At 33.5% G+C, this 21241-nt stretch overlaps 1 protein-coding gene across 1 annotated transcript; it reads right to left on the reverse strand.

The window, feature by feature from the left end:
* Window positions 1-388: 388 nt before the first annotated feature.
* On the reverse strand, window positions 389-20710 carry LOC132747473 (TNF receptor-associated factor 3-like). The gene is made up of 7 exons (XM_060736867.1): window positions 20609-20710; window positions 15442-15516; window positions 13204-13323; window positions 10093-10206; window positions 6946-7150; window positions 6474-6712; window positions 389-4918 (listed from the first exon to the last, which is right to left on the reverse strand). Exons 1-7 carry the CDS (start codon window positions 20621-20623, stop codon window positions 4583-4585), a joined length of 1104 nt encoding a protein of 367 aa, XP_060592850.1. The 5' UTR covers window positions 20624-20710; the 3' UTR covers window positions 389-4582.
* Between the last annotated feature and the right edge of the window lie 531 nt (window positions 20711-21241).

Consider the following 21241-nt stretch of genomic DNA (forward strand, 5'->3'; position numbering starts at 1 on the left):
ATGTCATTCAGAAATCATTATAATTGTACGAATTTATTATTATTATTGGGAACAAACTGACAAAGGGAGTCTCAACTTGCTGAAACCAAGTTATAAACCTTTGTCACTGTACAGTCTGATGGCAAACCAATAGAATTTTTATCTTTACATCCCCAAACTGATTATGGGCCATTCAAATGTTATATATATAAAAATTCAGCAGGTTAAAGGTAAAGATCACAGCATGATTATTGCCTGTATGAGTAATAATTCTAATCTACCTATGATAATATTGATTGGTTTAGGTTCATACTAGTTTAGTAAAATAAAAAAACTTCCAACAGTTAAACAATCATTTAATCAGTTACTAAGCAGTTATTCATTAATGCATTCAAACAATTTCTTTTGGTGGCATTGTTATCAAATATATATTGATGGCAAATAAAGGAAGATATCAATGTAACATCTAGATATATTCCTTATTGAATATTTAAATACGTGTATATGGAATGAATATAAATGTTCAATTTTGTTTATGATGTTTATTTTAATAAATCAAGGTATGTTATAATGTAATTGATATCAAACTAAGTTCATGTAATCTTTTGCTTAATCTCTTTTAGACATTTTTAAATAATAATTGGTATCATTCTTAAATGTTCAGAACAATTATAAATGTGATATCACATTCTAACTTAAATACAAAGAAATTTTGGTTAAAGATATATTATGCCTAAATTTGATATTAGAAAATAATGATAATTGCAAAAGCCTCTTTTTAAATATTAAATGCAACATCATTCAAGTACATACACAGAAGGTATGTAATGCTTTAAACTCTACATACTCTAGGTAAACACAGTATGAATAAATAATGTCATTGAACTAGAGGGCAATGATGACCCTATATCGCTCACCCGAGTACGACTGTTTCTAACAAAGTTACCCAAAATGACCCATATTTGAACTTGATCTAGAAATCATAGAAACAACCAGTCTAACAAATTTGCATTATATTTGGACTGAAAATGTTGTCTTTAGAGTGTTAACAAGTTGGTTTTTTTCATATTTGGGCTGTTTAACTAAGTCTTTGACCCCAGATGACCCATATTGGAACTTGAGCTAGAAATCATCCAAACAACCTTTTTGACATATTTTCAGGATATTTGGGCTGATTATGTTAACTCTTGAGTGTAAGGTTTTTCCATGTTTGGGCTGCATAACCCTAGTTTTTGACCCCAGATGACCCATACTGGAACTTGAACTAGAAATCATCCAAACAACCTTTCTGACAAATTGTCCTGATATTTGGATTAAAACAGTAGCCTCTAGAATATTAACAAGATTATTCCATTTTCAGGTCATGTTACCTAGTTTTTCATCCGAGAATACCTATATTCAAACTCATACGAGTAACTTCTGGGACAAACATCCTAACCAAGTTTCATAGACTAAGCAATTTAGGCAAAGGACCAGTAATAGGGAATGCAGTTTTCAAAACATAGTTTGTGTATACTCTTATTCCAATTAGACATATTCTTTCGAGTTTCCTAGATTTCAATACATGTTTGCAATAAAAGTATTTTACCTAAATATGAGCATAGTATATCTTTAAGCGCATTAAGAAACTTAACAGAATTGTATGTTTCATTAGATTGAAGTTCAATCATCTAGGTTATTTTAAATAATTTTGATTAACAGCATGATATCGCTTTTCTGAGGTGCAGGGTGATAGCAAAGTATGTTGGAAAATAGTCAATCTTTCAAGGTCCCCTGGAGTAACAGGTGAACTTATCATTCCTTCTCCTGGTCAGGTTTGACAGAATATATAAAAATCAAGAGCCAATATACAGCTGTTTATCACAGCCTTTTATATTTATTGTAAAGACAACATAGAGTATAAAGGCTGTTGTATTCTTTACATCTTAACTTAAAAACAAACAAAAACAAGATGATAACCTGCATCTACAAAACAAACATTCTTATATTTGGCAGTACTAAGCATTGTTTTCCTCTATACAAGAGGACTTTAAAGTCTTATCACTTAGACAAGTGACCTAATTACTTAATGACATGTATGGTAAGCTAACCTTAGATGACAAAGTATTGCATTGAAACTATTTCATACATGATGTTGACTTACAAAGTCACAATTTTGAAAATTGGTCAATTATCAAAGTTTGACAGCTTCAAGAAAATGCTTTACTCTGCACTACACAACGTCAGCTAAGATGTTATTTTGACCTTGACCTTTAGAATTACAATGTCAACTCAATTTCTTTTGAAATGCTCTTCCTAAGAAGTTCAAAACCCTCAAAAGAGTTAAAACCGGAAAATACCACACTGTGGTCAAACAATAAAATCAACAAACTATCTGACCAAAGAGCATTACAACATAGAAACACTCTAAGAGAGCATTACTTTAAAAATTCTACACACAAATTACAACATATGTATTTCTGCAAAATAACCCCTTCCACCAGGTGTTAATACTTAGATATAAGCAAATCATTCAAACAATAGCCAGACACAGTGATGGAGAAGTGGGCTGTCTGTTTAAAATTCATAATACTAAAATCACTACATAAAATATGTTAATATCCAAGTTGCCCCAAAAGTTTTCATCTTTTTAGAATATACTAGTATTTTCTTCCAAAGACTGATTGCAAAATGATTTTGACATAAAAATCTAGTATGAAATTGAAATGGCAAAATATAAATGTCAACAAATCATAATACAGCCCTTGTAAAAATCTATAATAATGTTATTATTGACTGCAAGATGTAGATTTGAATTAGTTATGACCCTTAGTATTATTGATAGCACATTCATATTTGTTTCGTCCGTTTGGTAGACTCGTCAGCTGAACTCTTTATATTGAAATGTCAAAAAGCATTAATTATAAAATTTTAAATTTTAGTTTAGATATTTGACATGAAAAATAAGCATAATATGCCCTTTAAAATGTCACATGTGGAAACATTATCAGTTATCTATGATACTCTCAGTAGAGGATAGCTTCCAACCTGTTACTACGAGCTAGAAATTTACATCACAGATTATTTACTTATAAAGAAAGGCTATTCAATACTGCCATTTACAGCATGATTGCTGGCAGATGTTTTATATATAAATATACACAATGAAATTGATATACATGTATCTTTAATTATAATATTGTCTCCATATATAGAGCATTTACAACAACATTTACTACATAAACCATTTAACATTCTGATATCCATACACAGTGTCCTATAAAAAAAGCTGACAATCTGCCAAACTCTGAAACAATTTGAATATGATGTATAAATATATATTAAAATAAGACTTGTATCATAATAAATTAAGATGATATATGTATAACATTATCAAAAGAAGTAGCCCAAACCGTGCTTTCTGTCAGAATTTAGAATTAATGAACAGTAAAATGAAAAATATCTTATGAATACTTTTTCACTAGAAATAAATATTTAACCCTATCGCTTTTCCTAATGCAGTAAAATTTAATATAATTTTAACATTAGTTTATTTCATTTGAATAACTTATTAGTTATAATGATTTCTGAATGACATGACATTTACAGGACCCCTCCCCCTCCACCCCCCATTTGAACAGTCAAGTCAAGCAATATTATCCTTCACAAGTTGTTGACAATTTCCTCTTTCTACATAATTTGCATGAAATATTTTCATTGGTGTAATAGAAGGGAGCATTTACCAAACCCTTAAGAGTTGAAATTGAAAAATATACAGCCCTGCTCTCAATTTCTGTAGTAGTATACAATTTCAACGCAAAATTTACATAAAAATTAAAGAAACAATTTTGATATCAAACACCTTTATAAATACATGTATTACCAATATTACTTAATGTATAAATGGCAATCTCCTCAATTTGATAACAAGTATACACATAACCTTTATTATATGCCCGGTTAACTTGAACATGGTGTTGCTTTAAAAGGGGCATTATTTTTTATCTCTGTGGGTAACATAATTATGAAGAAAAACATTTCTATAACCACCCTGGATGGCAGACACAAGCCTTTTTTATTTCTGCTTACTGGTAAATAAATGTATATCTTAACAGGCCTTCCATATTCTAAAAAATGATGCAAACAAAATTTGGCAAACATAAAGAAATATGAAAAGGCAACAGAAGCATCAACATTTAACTTAAGCTGATAACGAATGCTTAATGTATTGCTCACATCTAGGATTGGAATATAAGTCAAAGTTGGTGAATAAGCTATATCAAGACTAACATACATGATGTTATCAACTATCATTCTTTCTTTGATAGACATATACAGCTGTAATATGTAACTATACAGTAATGCAATGTAAATAATAAGTTTATCAATTTCAAATGAAGAGAATAGACTGTTCTGAGACACTACTGATGGCCCACATGGGAGTACATATACCAACTTATTGAAAATATTACAATATAGAGCAACACCAATATGTACCTGTGTAAAACATATGTAATGACTACACCTTACCAGTACAAAATTAAATCTTATCACAAAAAAATTATTTGAAAAAAGACATTTTACATCTACAAGTTTGTAGCCATTACTTCCATGCATGCCTGGGTTAGGGATGATTGAGATTTGCCAAATCCACCTGAAATTTAATCATGATTGTATCTTCTTTCACATACTTTGCTGTTTCCAACACAGCATGAGATACAAATAGTGGACATCCAGAAGCAATATTCATATCTGTTGTTGGTTTTCTGAAACTGCTACTTGTTGGATCTGGTCTGAATGAGTCAGAAAGGTTGCACTGTCCAGTGTCCTGGTCAAGAAGTGTCATCGTTACCTTCTGCTGGAACGGCCATGGCAACAGGTTATCATACTCACCTCTCATAACAACAAAGAACAGGCTCATATGACTTCCTTTTCCCATACCATCTCCGTTAAGATACACCTGGATAAAAAATATTATATGAGGTAAGTCTCAGATTATCTTCTATGGGTGAAAGTTGGAAATTTTAAAAATCCTGAAAATCCTGAATTTAGCAGTTTTTCTATAGTTTTACATAGGACATGGATGGCTTTCAGGAAACTTGAAAATCCTGAACTTCAGGAATAGTTCTGAAAACTTTCACCCTTTTTTTTTTTTAATTATAAACAATTTTTTACATAAATCCACTAAAATATGATAAACAAGATCACAAACAAGCAAAGGCGGCGTTCAATGAACACAACCCCATACGACCCAGCAACAAGAACCAATGGCAAGGAGCCCAGACGGACCCCAAACAAAAACAGGACAGGGCAAAGACAGAGCACGGACAGGTTAATCATTAAATCATAAATAATTTGTAACTCATTAGGAATTCAAAAAAAGAATAATAGGCCCACAAAGGGGAAGGGGACAGGAGACCGGGGAGAGGGGGGGGGGGGGGGGGGGGGGGAGGTGGGTTAATCAAAGAAATAAAAACTAAAGGCAATGGGGAAGATACTTACCGTAGACGAAGAAAAAAAACAAGGGACAAACAAAAGTGTCACCAAAAACAGTCCATACATCTGAGGAATACAGAGGGGCGCCGCCTTGGAACAGTCAGCAGCATAATGACTGCTGTGGAGTTTATACCGGTTAATGGTGCACCAAACCTGGTGCAACTAAGCCTTTGCCTACCATATCTCACCAGTTAAATGGTGAATTTGTAAACGTTTCAACTTGCACTTTGAGAGATAGCAATTTGACTTTTGCATGTGCCCTTTCACATGACTGTAATGACTATAAGCTTTATTCTTATTGACAGGAAAAATTGGACATATAGGACAACAGGTCAGAGTTGCCTTTGAGCAAAGTCATTCATAAAAGATATAGAGAAAATAACATACTAAAAATTACAAAAGCAAACTGTGACCCCAGACTGCAGCCATTTGAAGATCTCTGATACAGCTTTATGTAAGAAACATCCTTGGCATGTTTGCACAAAAGTTAGAGCAATGATTTAAGCTGCTCTTTGATACGACTGTAGATTGTTTGTTTCATTTTACACCTTTTCCCAACAGTATTTCAGTCATATAGGCGGGTAGTTTCCTAACCATCGTTCCTGGAGAGTTACACTAGTACTAGACTACCTTCCTCTGCGCTAAACTACCAAAGCATGTCCCGGGCATCGAACCCATGCCAGGGAGGTAACTGGATTAGAAGTCATCAACTCTAACCCCTCCACCATCGAGGCGGTACGACTGTAGATAAATAACCATCCTTTATCATGTGGACAGATGAACATAACATCTTAAAGACCCGTTTCATAAATTCCAAATCTTAATGCTTAACATAGCTTATTTCAATATGTTGATGTGTCAACATATTGTTGGCTACTACAGCAAACATCATTCAAATTACAGCACCCAACGGTTGGCTGCAAAATTATATTTCTTGCAGATCTGCTGAACTCTTGTTAACAAACTGACCCAAGGTGTCTTATAGTACTTAAAACATATAAATATCTTCCATTATTTACCCTTGCACACATCTTATAACCATATCTGTGGGTGTAAAATGGCTGACTGTACAACGAGAGTGTTCTCCCTTGAACTGCGTCTTGTTTTCTCCGAGCGTAATCCCTCAACTTCCACATTAGCGTACCATCGTAGCTTGCTGTCTCGAGGATCTGAAATCTCAGATCAAGCTCTGCCATCTGAACATCTAACTGTGCAAATTGGCTGTCATGCATGTCTATTCTACGCTTTAATTCTGGAGCTGTTCAATAAACAATTTTTTATTAATACCACAAACAATGTTGATAATGGAAATAAAAGATCATCATAACTTCCATGTTTTGATATCTTGTCTTGCAGAACAAATTTATAAAACAATCTATGATCTCAAAATACAATTACATAAGATGCATGCCAATTCACAAATATATGTATTGCAAATATGCTTGATTTTTGTGTCTCCTTCCATAAAATTATAATAATACAATTTGATACCTGGTGTAGTTTCTCCTGATCCTGAACGTCCTCCTTCATTTAAGCTCAGCCTTTCAAGTTGTACCACCTGGGCTCGAACTTGGGTCAAGGATGTCTGCATGGTTCTTACATCCCTATCATGGCGTTCAACAACATCTTTTTTTGCTGCATTCTCTGATTGCTTCTCTAAATGTATAACTCTTTCTGTCAGTGAGACCATCTTTAACTGTAAAATATGTAAATTTTTTTATCTAATTTTTTGTATTTATAGGACAAATCTTATACTTACATAAGTTGTTGTTTTGATTTGATCTACTGACCTGGGTGCCGTTTTATCAACAAAGACGGTCGTACCTTGGATCTTATCTTTCGTCCAATACTTACGACCGAGCTTACGATTTCCACATGACCGTTTTATGAACACGGTCATACGACCTAAGTCGCACCTAAAACCATTTTCAGGTATACGACCGTATAAACAGTTACCATACAGTCGAAAGTACGTTTCCGGTTTACGTGATTTCCCACGCACCTGTCAATGTAAACATAACTGCATTTTTAAACAGAAAGACGGTGTATGCCTCGTCAAAGTAGCTACAGAAATATTTGTTTGAATGTGGCAAAGCGTGGGGGATGAGCAAAAATGACATATACATAATTACATATGTTTATTTTGTTTCCTAATTAACTCAATATACAATCAATAAGTCTTTTTGTGTGAGAATGCGATTTCTTTTTTCAACTTTTTTGTAAATCAACCTATACTTAATAGTAAATCATAGATAAAACAAATAGATACTTATTTGCCAATCAAAATATAGAGGTGCTTCAAAGGAGGACATATATCCGTCTACAAATTATATGTTATAGATGATGTCAAACAGAAACTGTTAAAACGCTTTTCGCGTGATTAGTTAAATATTGCTCGTTGGGCACATTACTTTTAATCAAAGTGTTAGCGTCATTCTGATCATCCTTAAAAATGGCTAAGGATACCATTAAATATCACTAATGACAATGTAAATACATCCCTTACACCCCTGTATTTACAATACACAGATTGGTATGAATATTCTGAATAAAAGTCAAAGAACGTGTTTTAAGAAACATTTTTACTTCGAACAAAGCACAGTTGATGCTTGAATACAGAGTCACCCATCAACCAGACTGTGCTTTTATGATATTGAATAAGTTACAGGTGACACAGGTTAGATTAAAACTAGAAATGTGTCCATAGGATAGGACACGGATGCCCCCACACGCCACTGTTCTGTCAATCTTATGACTCTAGGTCAAATATTTTTTGGACTACATGTGCCACAAGTTGAAAACTAAAAATCAACAAAGGGCCATAATTCTGTTAAATTTGGTCGCAGCAAAAATTCCTTCCTTTACTACCATCTACACATTAAGGTTGTTCATCCCTGGAAGTTTAAGCAAAATCTGCCATCCGGTTTAAGAGGAGTTGCGTTCACAAAATTTCTACATAGTATATAGTGAAAAAATCAACAAAGGGCCATTATTCTGTTAAATTTGGTCGCAGCAAAAATTCCTTCCTTTACTACCATCTACACATTAAGGTTGTTCATCCCTGGAAGTTTAAGCAAAATCTGCCATCCGGTTTAAGAGGAGTTGCGTTCACAAAATTTCTACATAGTATATAGTGAAAAAATCAACAAAGGGCCATAACTCTGTTAAATTTGGTTGCAGCAAAAATTCCTTCTTTTACTACCTTTTACACATTAAGGTTGTTCATCCCTGGAAGTTTAAGCAAAATCTGCAATCCGGTTTAAGAGGAGTTGCGTTCACAAGATTTCTGGACGGACGGACAGACTTACGGATGGACAGACAAGTGCAATGCTATATGCTCCCACTCTGTGGGGGCATAAAAAGTATATGTCCAGGGCTCTGAGGTAAATGCCAAACAACATTTGCAAACATTAAAGCTAAAGAATAGTTTTTCTTAGCTGTTTCTTAAAAGTTGAAAACAATATGACTGGTTTATTTGTGAATGTATTTACAGAACAGTAAGTTTTAGAATGTTTCAAAGTCTTTTATTATTATCCCATTTTAATTTCATTATTGTCCCTATTGTGTTATTTTCATTGTGTTTTTTAATATTCATCCCAACAACTTTTAATGCATTCAAGTATCAACTAGAAATGTGTCCATAGGACACGGGTGCCCAGACACTCCACTGATTTGTCAATCTTATGTCTCTAGGTCAAATTTTTTTTTGTTGCTACATGTGAGCAAGTTGAAACTGAAAATCTTATATTAAGTAAAGGGCAATTACTACAAATACTGAATAAATCCACAAGAAAACCCCAAGGTGCATAAGTACACATGCTGACCAACATTCTTGTAAACTTTCAGGCCTACAGGTGAAATACTTTTTGAGTTATGTGCAACACAAGTTGAATATTGTAAAATTTTACTATGATAAGGGCAATAACTCTAAAAATATCCACACGAAAATACCTAGGTGCACAACTACACATGCTGAGCAACATTCCTGTAAGGTTTCATGACTCCCTAAAAAGTTTTTTAGTTACGTGCGCCACAGTTTGAAAATTAGAAATTTTTATTAATTCAAGGGCAATAACTATAAAAATACTTAATATATTCACAGGAAAATACCCATGTGCACAACAACACATGCTGAGCAACATTCTTGTAAGGTTTCATGACTCAAGGTCAAATACTTTTTTAGTGAAGTGCGACACAAGTTGAAAATTGAAAATTTTTACTAAGTCAAGGGCAATAACTCTAAAAATACTAAAAATATCCACAAAAAAATACCCAGGTGCACAACTACATATGCTGATCAACATTCTTGTAAGGTTTCATGACTCTAGGTTAAATACTTTTTGAGTTATGTGAGACACAAGTTGAAAATTGCAAATTTTTACTTAGTCAAGGGCAATAACTCTAAAAATACTTAATAAATCCACACGAAAATACCCAGGTGTACAACTGCACATGCTGATCAACATTCCTTTTAAGTTTCAGGACTCTAGGTCAAATACTTTTCTTTTTGAGTTACCTGCGACACAAAAGAGAATGGACGGACGGAAGGACGGTCAAGGGTAAATCTAAATGCCTGCCACTAAAGTGGAGGCACAAAAAGTAGCAAATTTGCAGAATATCATAGGACTTTTATGATACCTTTAGTTCTTTGTTTGAATTTTGTACTTTCTCGAAGTTTGTTTTCATTACTGCCATCTCCTGTCTAACAACATTCACTTCTTGTCTTAATTGATCTCTCTCTGCTGTTACCTCCTGAAATAACAATTATAATCATGTGTAACAAAATAGACTGTAGTTATGACATGACATTGGTGTTGCACTTAAACAACTAAGTTCCCAGTTAGTTCTGCTCTATAGTAAATTTCATTATACTTTGGAGTACAATAAAAGTATGACAATTGCACTTAAACAACTAAGTTCCCAGGTATTTCTGCTCTATAGTAAATTTCATTATACTTTGGAGTACAATAAAAGTATGACAATTGCACTTAAACAACTAAGTTCCAAGTAAGTTCTGCTCTATAGTAAATTTCATTATACTTTGGAGTACAAAAAAGCATGGCCTTCACAAAACACTATGCACTGACGTATTTGTCACAAATTCACAATAAAACATGTTTTCTAAGATTTTCATAACCAAGCTTGTATACTTTTTCACTTTATCATTTATTAAAAACCAAAATTTATCTATTTCCATTTTAACTATTTCCATAACTATGACAACCATGTTTTGAGCTAAAAAGTAAAAAATACTAGCACTTATTGTCATCTATCAAAATATCATGCCTGTTTTATTTCAGACATCAAATGGAAAACCTTAGTTATATATAACATGAATTAATGATTTGTTCTTATTTATAATTTTCTGGCATTCCCATTGTATTATATTTAAAACCATATCAATATCTGTTATATTGATTATGATATATACTCTATATTTAACTTTGTCTGTTTATCAAGTGGAATACCATACTTATATATAACATAGATTAACGATTTGTTCTATTTATAATTTTCTGGCATTCCCTTTATATATTTACTCTAGATTATGATATGTACTCTATATTTAGCTTTGGTTTCCTGTAGCATGGACCAGGACTACTTGTGATTAAAAATACAAAATATGGAAAGCCAAAACAGACAAATAAAGATAACCTTCACCTTCAAGGATTTTACCTTCAATATAGGTAAGGTTTTCATTTGTGTCAAATAGGATGGATTTAATTGGTGTGTGATGATTAGAAGTAGTGAGAGTGAATAGTTATTTTATAAAATGACCATTAGATACCGATATTTTAATATACATTTATGTTAGAATATGAACTAGGAAGGTATAAATGATAAAATATTATGGTGAGGGAAACAAAGACACTGGCTATTTTCATCAATAGGCCTATGTTTTAATGGCATTTGTAAATTCTGTTTTTCTATGTGCATTAATTTAAAGATTGTTACATATATACCGGGAAATTTCTCTTTAGTAAACAAAGTCTCATAATGCTATGTTCAGTTAGATATTCAAATATTTATGAGCAAAGTCAAGAGTGTTTTTCAAAACACAGAAACTCTTACCACTTGTATAACTGAGGTTCATTGACTGAATCTTTTATAAAATGCCTAAGCAAAGCACATAAACATCATCAAATTCACAGTACATCAATAAAACTGGACAAACTTTCAAGGCTGTCCTTAAAAACTGGGAGCTACATTATACACTGAACTGACTCTCATATAATCTTGCATTACAGATCAGAGCCTCCTACCAGCCAATTCTTCAAATAAAGAGGTGATAGCTGACCTGTATCCTTCACATTAGTAAATGGAAACAAGGAATTTTTGTGAAGCACCACCTCAAGTTTATTCCTCTGAAGTTTTGGGGTGTCTGTTGTTCCAAAAAACTGTTGATAATGACAGACCACACACAACGGACATCATGCCATCACAAAAGGGCACAATTAAGTACTTCATGCCCAGGTGAGTTAAGAACTTATTCTGTTCAAAAGAGCAATTCACCTGAAAGAAAATGCAGCAAGAAAGAATAATACCACATACATTTGTATAAACAACACAATATAAAGGAAACCTGGTTTCAAGAAAATGTACAAAAAATCTGATTAAGCATCCAATGTAGATAGCTGAGCAACAATAACAAAAGCAGGAAATATAGCAATACAGGTGATGTGATCCTAACACATAACCTGTGACCAACCCTTTCTCTTAAATTGAAATTTTTACACCTTTTGAATAACAGTTCTATGAATCTCTGATAAACACAATACTCAAAGCAGTTTTCAAAATTTGAGACAATCCTTAGTAACATTACAATTCAATAACAAAGGTGATATTTAGATTACACCCAAGTAAAGAATATCTGTATAACATGCAAACATACATTTAAAACCGAGATATGATATGATACAGCAAGTGAAAATATTGAAAACAGAAAGTTACTGTCAATATTAAACTATAACCTACACAATCAGTTATAAGCAGTTGGACAAAACTTGTTAGGAAAATTGCTAAATAGTTGGAGAACAAAAGGCACAGACCAGTCCAAATATCATACATTAAATGGGCAAGTGGTCCTAAAATGACGAGGGACACAATTAAGAAATTTTCTCCAGCGAGTGACAAACTTACTGGTAAAAGCTGTTATTGCTATATGAAACAACCTACCTACTAAATATAACATAACCACTCCCAACATCTGAAGACATATGTGAGAAATAAATCATTTAAAGACACCTTTTTTAAACACTCAAGAAGCAACATTTTGGGGTTTTATGATGATCTGGTAGTGAGGAATAATCCCCTGCAATGTCATGGTGTATACATGCACTTTCTGAAGTTTCATATACAAACTTTACTACGTATTTTATACCAGCCTCACATGACACAGCTCCAAACAATTTCAATACAGAATAGAAACTTTGAGATCCTCTAAATCAAATTTTATAATGAAATTGAAATATCTCAATTTGCAAGCCTCTGCAAGATTTTCAAAGATTTTCATGTTTTACCAATTTAAGTTTGTCATCTTTAGTTTCATTAACTACAATTCTCATATTGCACACCAATTTCTATGCCTTTACCATGGCTCTTTTCTCTTCCAATGTTTTCTGAAATAACTATTTGTATAATAATAAACAAACTGAAATGAAATGTAAAGGAAATTAGATCATTTAATTCACATTCAGGGTAAGAACAATTGAACACTATCTTACAATATAAAGCTAGAGACAAACTTACTTGTAATTCCCTTCTGATTCCAATGCTCTGAACTTCCATATTTGCTGTGTAGAGAGTCACATTCTCTAAATGTTTATTTAAATCTGTCACTAAATGTTGTTGAACCTCTTCATCTGTTCCCTGTTAAAAAACATCAATTAACAGCTATGACCACATTTTTATGAAACAAGAGGGCCATGATGGCCCTGAAGTCGCTCACCTGTATATAGGCCCCCGGAGCGGGGCCAGTTTAAACCCCAGGGCTTTTATTTGAACAAACTTGGTAGACACCCATTAGAAGATGTTTCATGCTAAACATCTAAGGTCTAGCTCATTGGGTTTTTTAAAAGAAGATTTTTTAAATTTTTTCTTTACACATATATCTAAAAACAATGACACCCCTAGGGCAGGGCCAGTTTTGACCCCAGGGCTTTTATTTGAACAATCTTTGTAGACACTTACTAGAAGATGTTTCATGCTTAATATCTAAACTCTAGCTATTCGGGTTTTTTCGAAGAAGATTTTTAAGTTTTTGCTATACACATATAAGGAAAATCAATGTCCCCCGGGGCGGGGCCAATTTTGACCCCAGGGCTCTTATTTGAACAAACTTGGTAGACATCCATTAGAACATGTTTCATGCTAAATATCTTAGCTCTAGCACTTTGGGTTCTTTAAAAGAAGATTTTTAAGTTTTTACTATATGCACATAGGAAAAATCAATGACCCCTGGGGCGGGGGCCAATTTTGACCCCAGGGCTTTTATTTGAACAAACTTGGTAGACACCCATTAGAAGATGTTTCATGTTAAATATCTTAGCTCTAGCTCTTTTGGTTCTTTAAAAGAAGATTTTTTAAGTTTTTACTATATACATATAGGAAAAATCAATGACCCCCCCCCCCCCCGAGGCGGGGCCAATTTTGACCCCAGGGCTTTTATTTGAACAAACTTGGTAAACACTCACTAGAAGATGTTTCATGCCAAATATCTAAGCTCTAGCTCTTTGGTTTTTTTAGAAGAAGATAATTAAAGTTTTTTCTTTTGGTTGCCATGGCAACCAGAGTTCTGCATGGAATTAAATTCTTTGAACAATTTTCAAAGGTGACCACCAAAGGAACATTCCTGTGAAGTTTGGATGAAATTGGCTAAGTGGTTTATGAGGAGATGTCATTTAAAGTAAAAGTTTACAGACGCCGCACGGCCGAACGCCGGACGAAAAGTGATCATAAAAGCTCACCCTGTCACAAAGTGACAGGTGAGCTAAAAAAGGTTACAGTAAGTCTCAATTGCTCACCTGATTGGAGAAAAATTCCCATGACAAAATCACATTTGAAGCAATTCACATCACTGGCTTTGTATACTGCCTTGTTAATCATTTGAACCAAGTTTAGAAAATGTTTTAAAGGGTATAGGATTTACAAAGTGAACATAAAATAGTTTGTCAAAAGGTTGCCTGATATTTAACCTTCAAATGTGACATTGACCTTGAGCTGGCAATACAATGGCATGGGTTCTAAAATTGCCTTTTTTTAGGTGGACACTTGAGCAAAGTTGAGATAAAATCCTTCCAGTGATATAGGAATTAATTGGTAGAATTGGCTTTCTCACATTAACCTTCAGTCGTGACCTAGACCCTGAGCTGACACAAGGGCCAAATGAGCTCTACATATTGCCTTGTTCTGGTGGACATATTTCTGCAAAGATTGAAGAAAAACTTTCTACAGGTTTAGGATCCATAGAGCAGACACAGTGGAATTGGCTCTCTTATAATTAACCTACCGGAATGACCTTTATCTAAGCCTGATTGCTGTGACATTGGTTATGCAAAGTGCCTTGTTTTGTTGTACATTTGTGCCAAATTTGAAGAGTACCTTTGAAAGGTGTGGCAGAGGACTGCCAGACAATGACACACCCTCACACTGCATTTAAAAACTCTGGGCTTTGTATTTTTTTTTACTGAAATTTTAAAATTAAAAAAAAAAAAAAAAATCATTTTTCAATTAATTTTTTTTTCTCCTCTTACCTTCCAAATGTGCACGGTCCATTTATATGGAATTTAAACAGATCACAAAAATATTGTTACCTTAAAAGTTTGTTCAATATTTACAACAAGATTTGACAAAATATGTTGTTTAAAGAAACTTAAGGTTTCAACTGACACTACATGACAGAAATATTACAAATCTCAGCATGAGCATATAAAAATATTTATCTAGTAACATCTATCAATCAATAGACTGCCTATTAACGATACTCACTGTAAAAATGCATCCAACAGACTTAAATCTGCATTCTTTAGGTTTACTTGGACATATTTCCATATGGTTTTTCATCTGAAACAAAATATAATGAAGCCAATGTAAAAACACAAAACAACAACACAGAAGTAAACTAGAAATGTGTCCATAGGACACGGGTGCCCCAACCGCGCCACTGTTCTGTCAATCTTATGACTCTAGGTCAAATATTTTTTGAAAACTAAAAATCTGTTACTAAAGTAAAGGGCAAGAAGTTTACAAATAATGAATAAATCCACAAGCAAACCCAAAGGTGCATAAGTACACATGCTGACCAACATTCTTTCACGTTCAAGCCTACAAGTGAACTATGCATGAACAAGTTGAAAATTGCAAATTTACACTACTGTAAGTCAAGGGCAATAACTCTAACAAAACTGAAAAAAAATCCACATGCAAAGTCCCAGGTGCATAGCCTCATAGTGATGTGAATCATTAATCCTGTAATTAAGTGATGTTGATCATTATTCCTGTAAAGTTGGTTGATTCTAACTCAAGCACTCAAGGAACAAATAACAACATAATGAAAAGGTTTTTACTAAGTCAAGGGAAATTTATTCTTCAAATACTGGATAAGTCCACAAGCGAAACCCCAGGTGCACAACTGCATACGCTGAGCAACCTTCCCGTAAGGTTTAATGACTCGCTGTCAAATCCTTTTTGAGTTACATGCGACACAAGTTAAAAATTGCAAAAATTTTCTAAGTCAAGGGCAATTACTCAAAAAATACTAAATAAATCCACACGAAAATATCCAGGTGCACAACTTCACATGCTGATTAACATTCCTGAGAAGTTTCATGACTCTATGTCAAATCCTTTTTGAGTTACATGCGACACAAGTTAAAAATTGCAAAATTTTACTAAGTCAAGGGCAATAACTCTAAAAATACTAAATAAATCCACACAAAAATACCCAGGTGCACAACTACACATGCTGATCAACATTCCTGTTAAGTTTCATGACTCTAGGTCAAATACTTTTTGAGTTACATGCGACACAAGTTGAAAATTGCAAAATTTTACTAAGTCAAGGGCAATAACTCTATAAATACTAAATAAATCCACACAAAAATACCCAGGTGCACAACGACACATGCTGATCAACATTCCTGTAAAGTTTCATCACTCTAGGTCAAATACTATTTGAGTTACATGCGACACAAGTTGAAAATTGCAAATTTTTACTAAGTAAAGGGCAATAACTCTAAAAATACTAAATAAATCCACACGAAAATACCCAGGTGCACAACTTCACATGCTGATCAACATTCCTGTAAAGTTTCATGACTCAACGTCAAATACTTTTTGAGTTACATGCGACACAAGTTGAAAATTGCAAATTTTTACTAAGTCAAGGGCAATAACTCTAAAAATACTGAATAAATCCACACGAAAATACCAAGGTGCACAACTGCGACACAAAAGAGAACGGACAGACGGACGGACAAAGGTAAATCTAAATGCTCGCCACTTAAGTGGGGGCACAAATAATCACTCAAACATAAAATGGCTTTGTCAAAATTTGGAGTCCATACTTCAAGATGTCATGAAAGCACTAAATATTTTCCAGAAAAAGTAAAACATAAAATAGATCTCATTTACAAGCACTGGTGTGCATATAATTGAGAACCATAAAACCATAAGTTGAAAGTATATTTGCTATGTCTGAACTGTGAGAATCAAAATCTATCATTTCAGTTAAAGCTGACATTTTGTGAACAGTGATACATTAGGTCTCTGCCTTTTTAATTGATGCAGCAAGATTGCATTTGAGAAAAATCCTATGCCACCGCATTAATACAACACTAAATAGTAGTGTAGGAACAGATTTTTTTTGTTTCTATACAATTGAAGATTGTCATAATGCATAGATCCCTGACCTATCTAATTCTTATTATCAGATTAGTGGTTAAATCTATTGTTAATCCAATAAAAGATCAGAGTATGAATATATCAATGCACTTGAGTCTAGTGAATTTGGTGGTGAAGGTCATATTTCACACAGCCTAAATTTCATGACTACATCAAAGGACAACACATTAAGACACTTTGTCAAAATCTAGGTCAGCTGATATCAAAGTTCACTTTACATCTTAATCTGTGCACATGGTTCAAATTTCATAGCTGTAGAACAAAGCACAAGAAAGTAGGTCACATCATCAAAATCTAGGTCACATGATATCAAAGTTCAATTTTACAACTTAAACTGTGTACATAGTCAAAATTTCATTGCTGTACATCAAAGGACAAGAAAGTAGGTCACTGTCCCCTTGGGCAAGGCAAAATTTTGACCCAAGGGTTTAATTCAAAACAATCTTGATACAGGTCCACCAAACAACATTTCAAGTCAAATATCTAAGCTGTAGCTTTCTCCCATTCAGAAAACATTTGATTTATTTTCTGTTTTTACTATGTGTACATAATGAGAATCACTGCCCCCGGGCAAGGCTTAGTTTGACACCAGGGGAAAAATTTGAACAACTTTGGTAGAGGTACAGTACTATAGATGATATTATATAGCAAACATCAAAGCTCTATGCCTTGTACCTTCAGACAAAAATATAAAATAATTTTTTTTACTAGATGTACATAATGAAAATCAATGACCCCCGGGGTGGAACCAATTTTGATCCCAGGGCTATAATTTGAACAATCTTGGTAGAGGTTCACTTCGCAAAGTCTCATGCCATATATTTAACCTCTAGCCTTTGTCAATTCAGAGAAGAAGATTTTTCAAGTTTTTACTTTAAACATATAAGGAAAACTATCACCTCTGGGGCAGGGCAATTTTAACACTAGGGGCATTATAAAAAATTCTAGTAGAGGACCATAGATGATATTATATACCAAATATATAAAAGCTTTAAGCCTTGTACCTTCAGACAAGAAGATTTTTTAATTTTTTACTATATGTTCATAGTGAAAATCAATGACCCCTAGGGGTGGGGCCAATTTTGACCCCAGGGCTATAATTTGTACAATCTTGCTAGAGGTTTACAACACAATGTTTCATGCAAAATTTCTTAACTCTAGCCTTTGTAAATTCAGAGAAGATGATATTTAAGTTTATACTATATACATATAAGGAAAACCTATGGTCCCCGGGGCAAGGCTAATTTTGACACAAGAGGCAAAATTTGAGCAACTTTGGTAGAGTACCTATAGATGATATCCTTTAACAAATATTAAAGCTCTAAGCCTTGTACCTTCAGACAATAAGATTTTTTTATTTTTTACTATATGTATATATTGAAAATCAATGACCCCAGGGACGGGGGCAATTTTGACCCCAGGGCTATAATTTGAACAATCTTGCTAGAGGTTTACTACACAATGTTTCATGCAAATTTATCTAACCTCTAGCATTTGTCAATTGCTAGAAGAAATTTTTTAAAAAGTTTTTACTATAAGTTTTTACTATATACATATAAGGACAACCAATGACCACCGGGGAAGGGCAGATTTTGACCCCAGCGCTATAATTTGAACAATCTGGGTAGAGGTCTACCCGACAATGCCTTATGCAAAAACTATCTAAGCTCTGGCCCTTTTGGGTCTTTACAAAAAGGCATTTTAAGTTTTTACTATATGTACATATAGTGAAAATCAATGACCCCCGGGCGGGGCCGATTTTGACCCCAGTGCTTTAATTTGAACAATCTTGGTAAGGGTCTACCAGACAATGCCTTTTGCAAAATATCTAAGCTCTAGGCCTTTTGGGTCTTTACAAGAAGGTATTTTAAGTTTTTACTATATGTACATATAGTGAAAATCAATTACCCCTGGGGCGTGGCTGATTTTGACCCCAGGGCTATAATTTGAACAAGCTTGGTAGAGGTCTACCAGACAATGCCTTATGCAAAATATCTAAGCTCTAGGCCTTTTGGGTCTTTACAAAAAGATTTTTTAAATTTATTCTTTTAATTCCTTTTGGTTGCCATGGCAACCAGATTTCTGCATGGAATGAAATTCTTTGAACAGCTTTGGAAGCCCTTCACCCAAGGATCAATCCTGTCAAGTTTGGTTGAAATTGGACTAGTGGTTTTTCACAAGATTTTTAAGTTCACTATATGATCTATAGAACACACACACAAACAAACACACACACCAACACACACATACACACAGGTGAATCGCTATATGCCACCGCATCGCAAATGCTGCGGTGGTATAATAAAAAGTTAGATATTAAATGTTCATACTTTATCAAATAAAGGTTGAAATTATCTTCAGCTGAGTTTGATATATTGTTTCTAAAAAGATGTTATAATACTGTACATTTGTAAATTCGTTTTACAATATGGTTACTGTGAATTCACTTCAAATAATGAATAAATCCACAAGGGCATGAAATTTCGTGGTTTTATCAAAACGGGCATTTTCGTGGGTTCTTAAATTTGTGGATTTTCAATTTCTTGTAAAAAAAAGTAAAATAAATAACCTAATGCAAAGTAATCTGACAATTAATCGCAGCACATTTTACTTACAGCAAGTACATATCTTTATGTATCAAACAGCGATTGTCAATTAATTTAATCCTTGCCTCTGGGCATTCATTACACAAAAATCGGCGGAAAAGCGCTGATGCATGTTTTTAATAAATAGAATAGAGACATGGCAAGAAGTTTTTGTTGGGATAAAATTTCGTCGGATCTTAAATTCGTGGATTGACCTACCCATGAAAACCACAAAAAAATCGTGCCCCACGAATAATAATGATTTTACAGTATTTGAAATATAATCCTTGCCTAGCAGCTTAGGTTATATATGCAAACAACCATTTGGGCCATATAACCTCTCAAATTTTTTTTTATAACTAATAATATACATGTAACTTTAACTGTTATATCATATATAAGAGAAATTGCTTCAAGACAATTGCACATTTTACCTTATATATAAGGTTTATTTAAGCAAGTAGCAAATTTAGGAAATACACAATGTACAAGCCTTCAATCTTTACTGAACATGTGAAGATTAGAAACAATATCTGTAGACATTCTCCTTCCTGAAATAACATCATGATTCATGTCTTTATGTAGACCACTGGTGACCTAGCCATAGGGGATCCACAACATGGGGAAAAATAACGATAAAATGAATGATGTTTAAGGTACTTTAATACCTCTGTTCTAGCCATAGGCTGACTACCACAACTGAAAGGACATTCCAGTGGGACTACTAAACATTCATCTTTAATATGTTCCTGAAAATAGAAAATTAATACAAATTATTTCAGTCTGTGATATAAACTGCAACACCTAGGTCTGAGACAAACAAATCAGCAGTATAACTTATGAATTATTTAAGAATATATCTGGCCATATGAGCTGTTTAAAGTTGATTGGTCAACAATATCAATTTCTCATACTTTGATAAGTTAATTTTCTCAATGTGTCGAAGTAAAATGAAAGTCCCTTATAAAAACAAACAAATATACAAGTTGAAATTTCAAGTGTCGAATTTTTCAATGTGTTGAAGTTTTTTCTTGGTCTGTATAAAATAAATGGAGTACAAACATGATAATCACATAGGATATATTTACCATAAGCTGGTTTAGTTAGGGCCCTTTCCTTTTCTTACACCTTTTGCTACTCACTTGTTAACAATGAAGGCTAGAAATTTTGTCATTAAATTGAGACCGATTCTTGAGTCGAAGTCCCAATGTGTCAAAGTTTTTATACAAGTCCCTTCAACTTTACCAAAGTTCTACTGTTTGTGAATAAATGTTCTATTAGATCATGTATCTTGCCAACAA

Source organism: Ruditapes philippinarum, unplaced genomic scaffold (assembly GCF_026571515.1).
Source record: "Ruditapes philippinarum isolate M1 unplaced genomic scaffold, ASM2657151v2 ctg3701_1_1_1_1, whole genome shotgun sequence".
NCBI classification, from domain to species: Eukaryota; Metazoa; Mollusca; class Bivalvia; order Venerida; family Veneridae; genus Ruditapes; species Ruditapes philippinarum.

What these genes read in the sequence shown, in the direction of transcription:
- LOC132747473 (XM_060736867.1), bottom strand. An exon ending in GAATCAGAAGGGAATTACAA is followed by an intron (nt 10,207 to 13,203) that starts GTAAGTTTGTCT and finishes TTGTTATTTCAG; the next exon opens with GAGGTAACAGCAGAGAGAGA. An exon ending in ATTCAAACAAAGAACTAAAG is followed by an intron (nt 7,151 to 10,092) that starts GTATCATAAAAG and finishes CATATTTTACAG; the next exon opens with TTAAAGATGGTCTCACTGAC.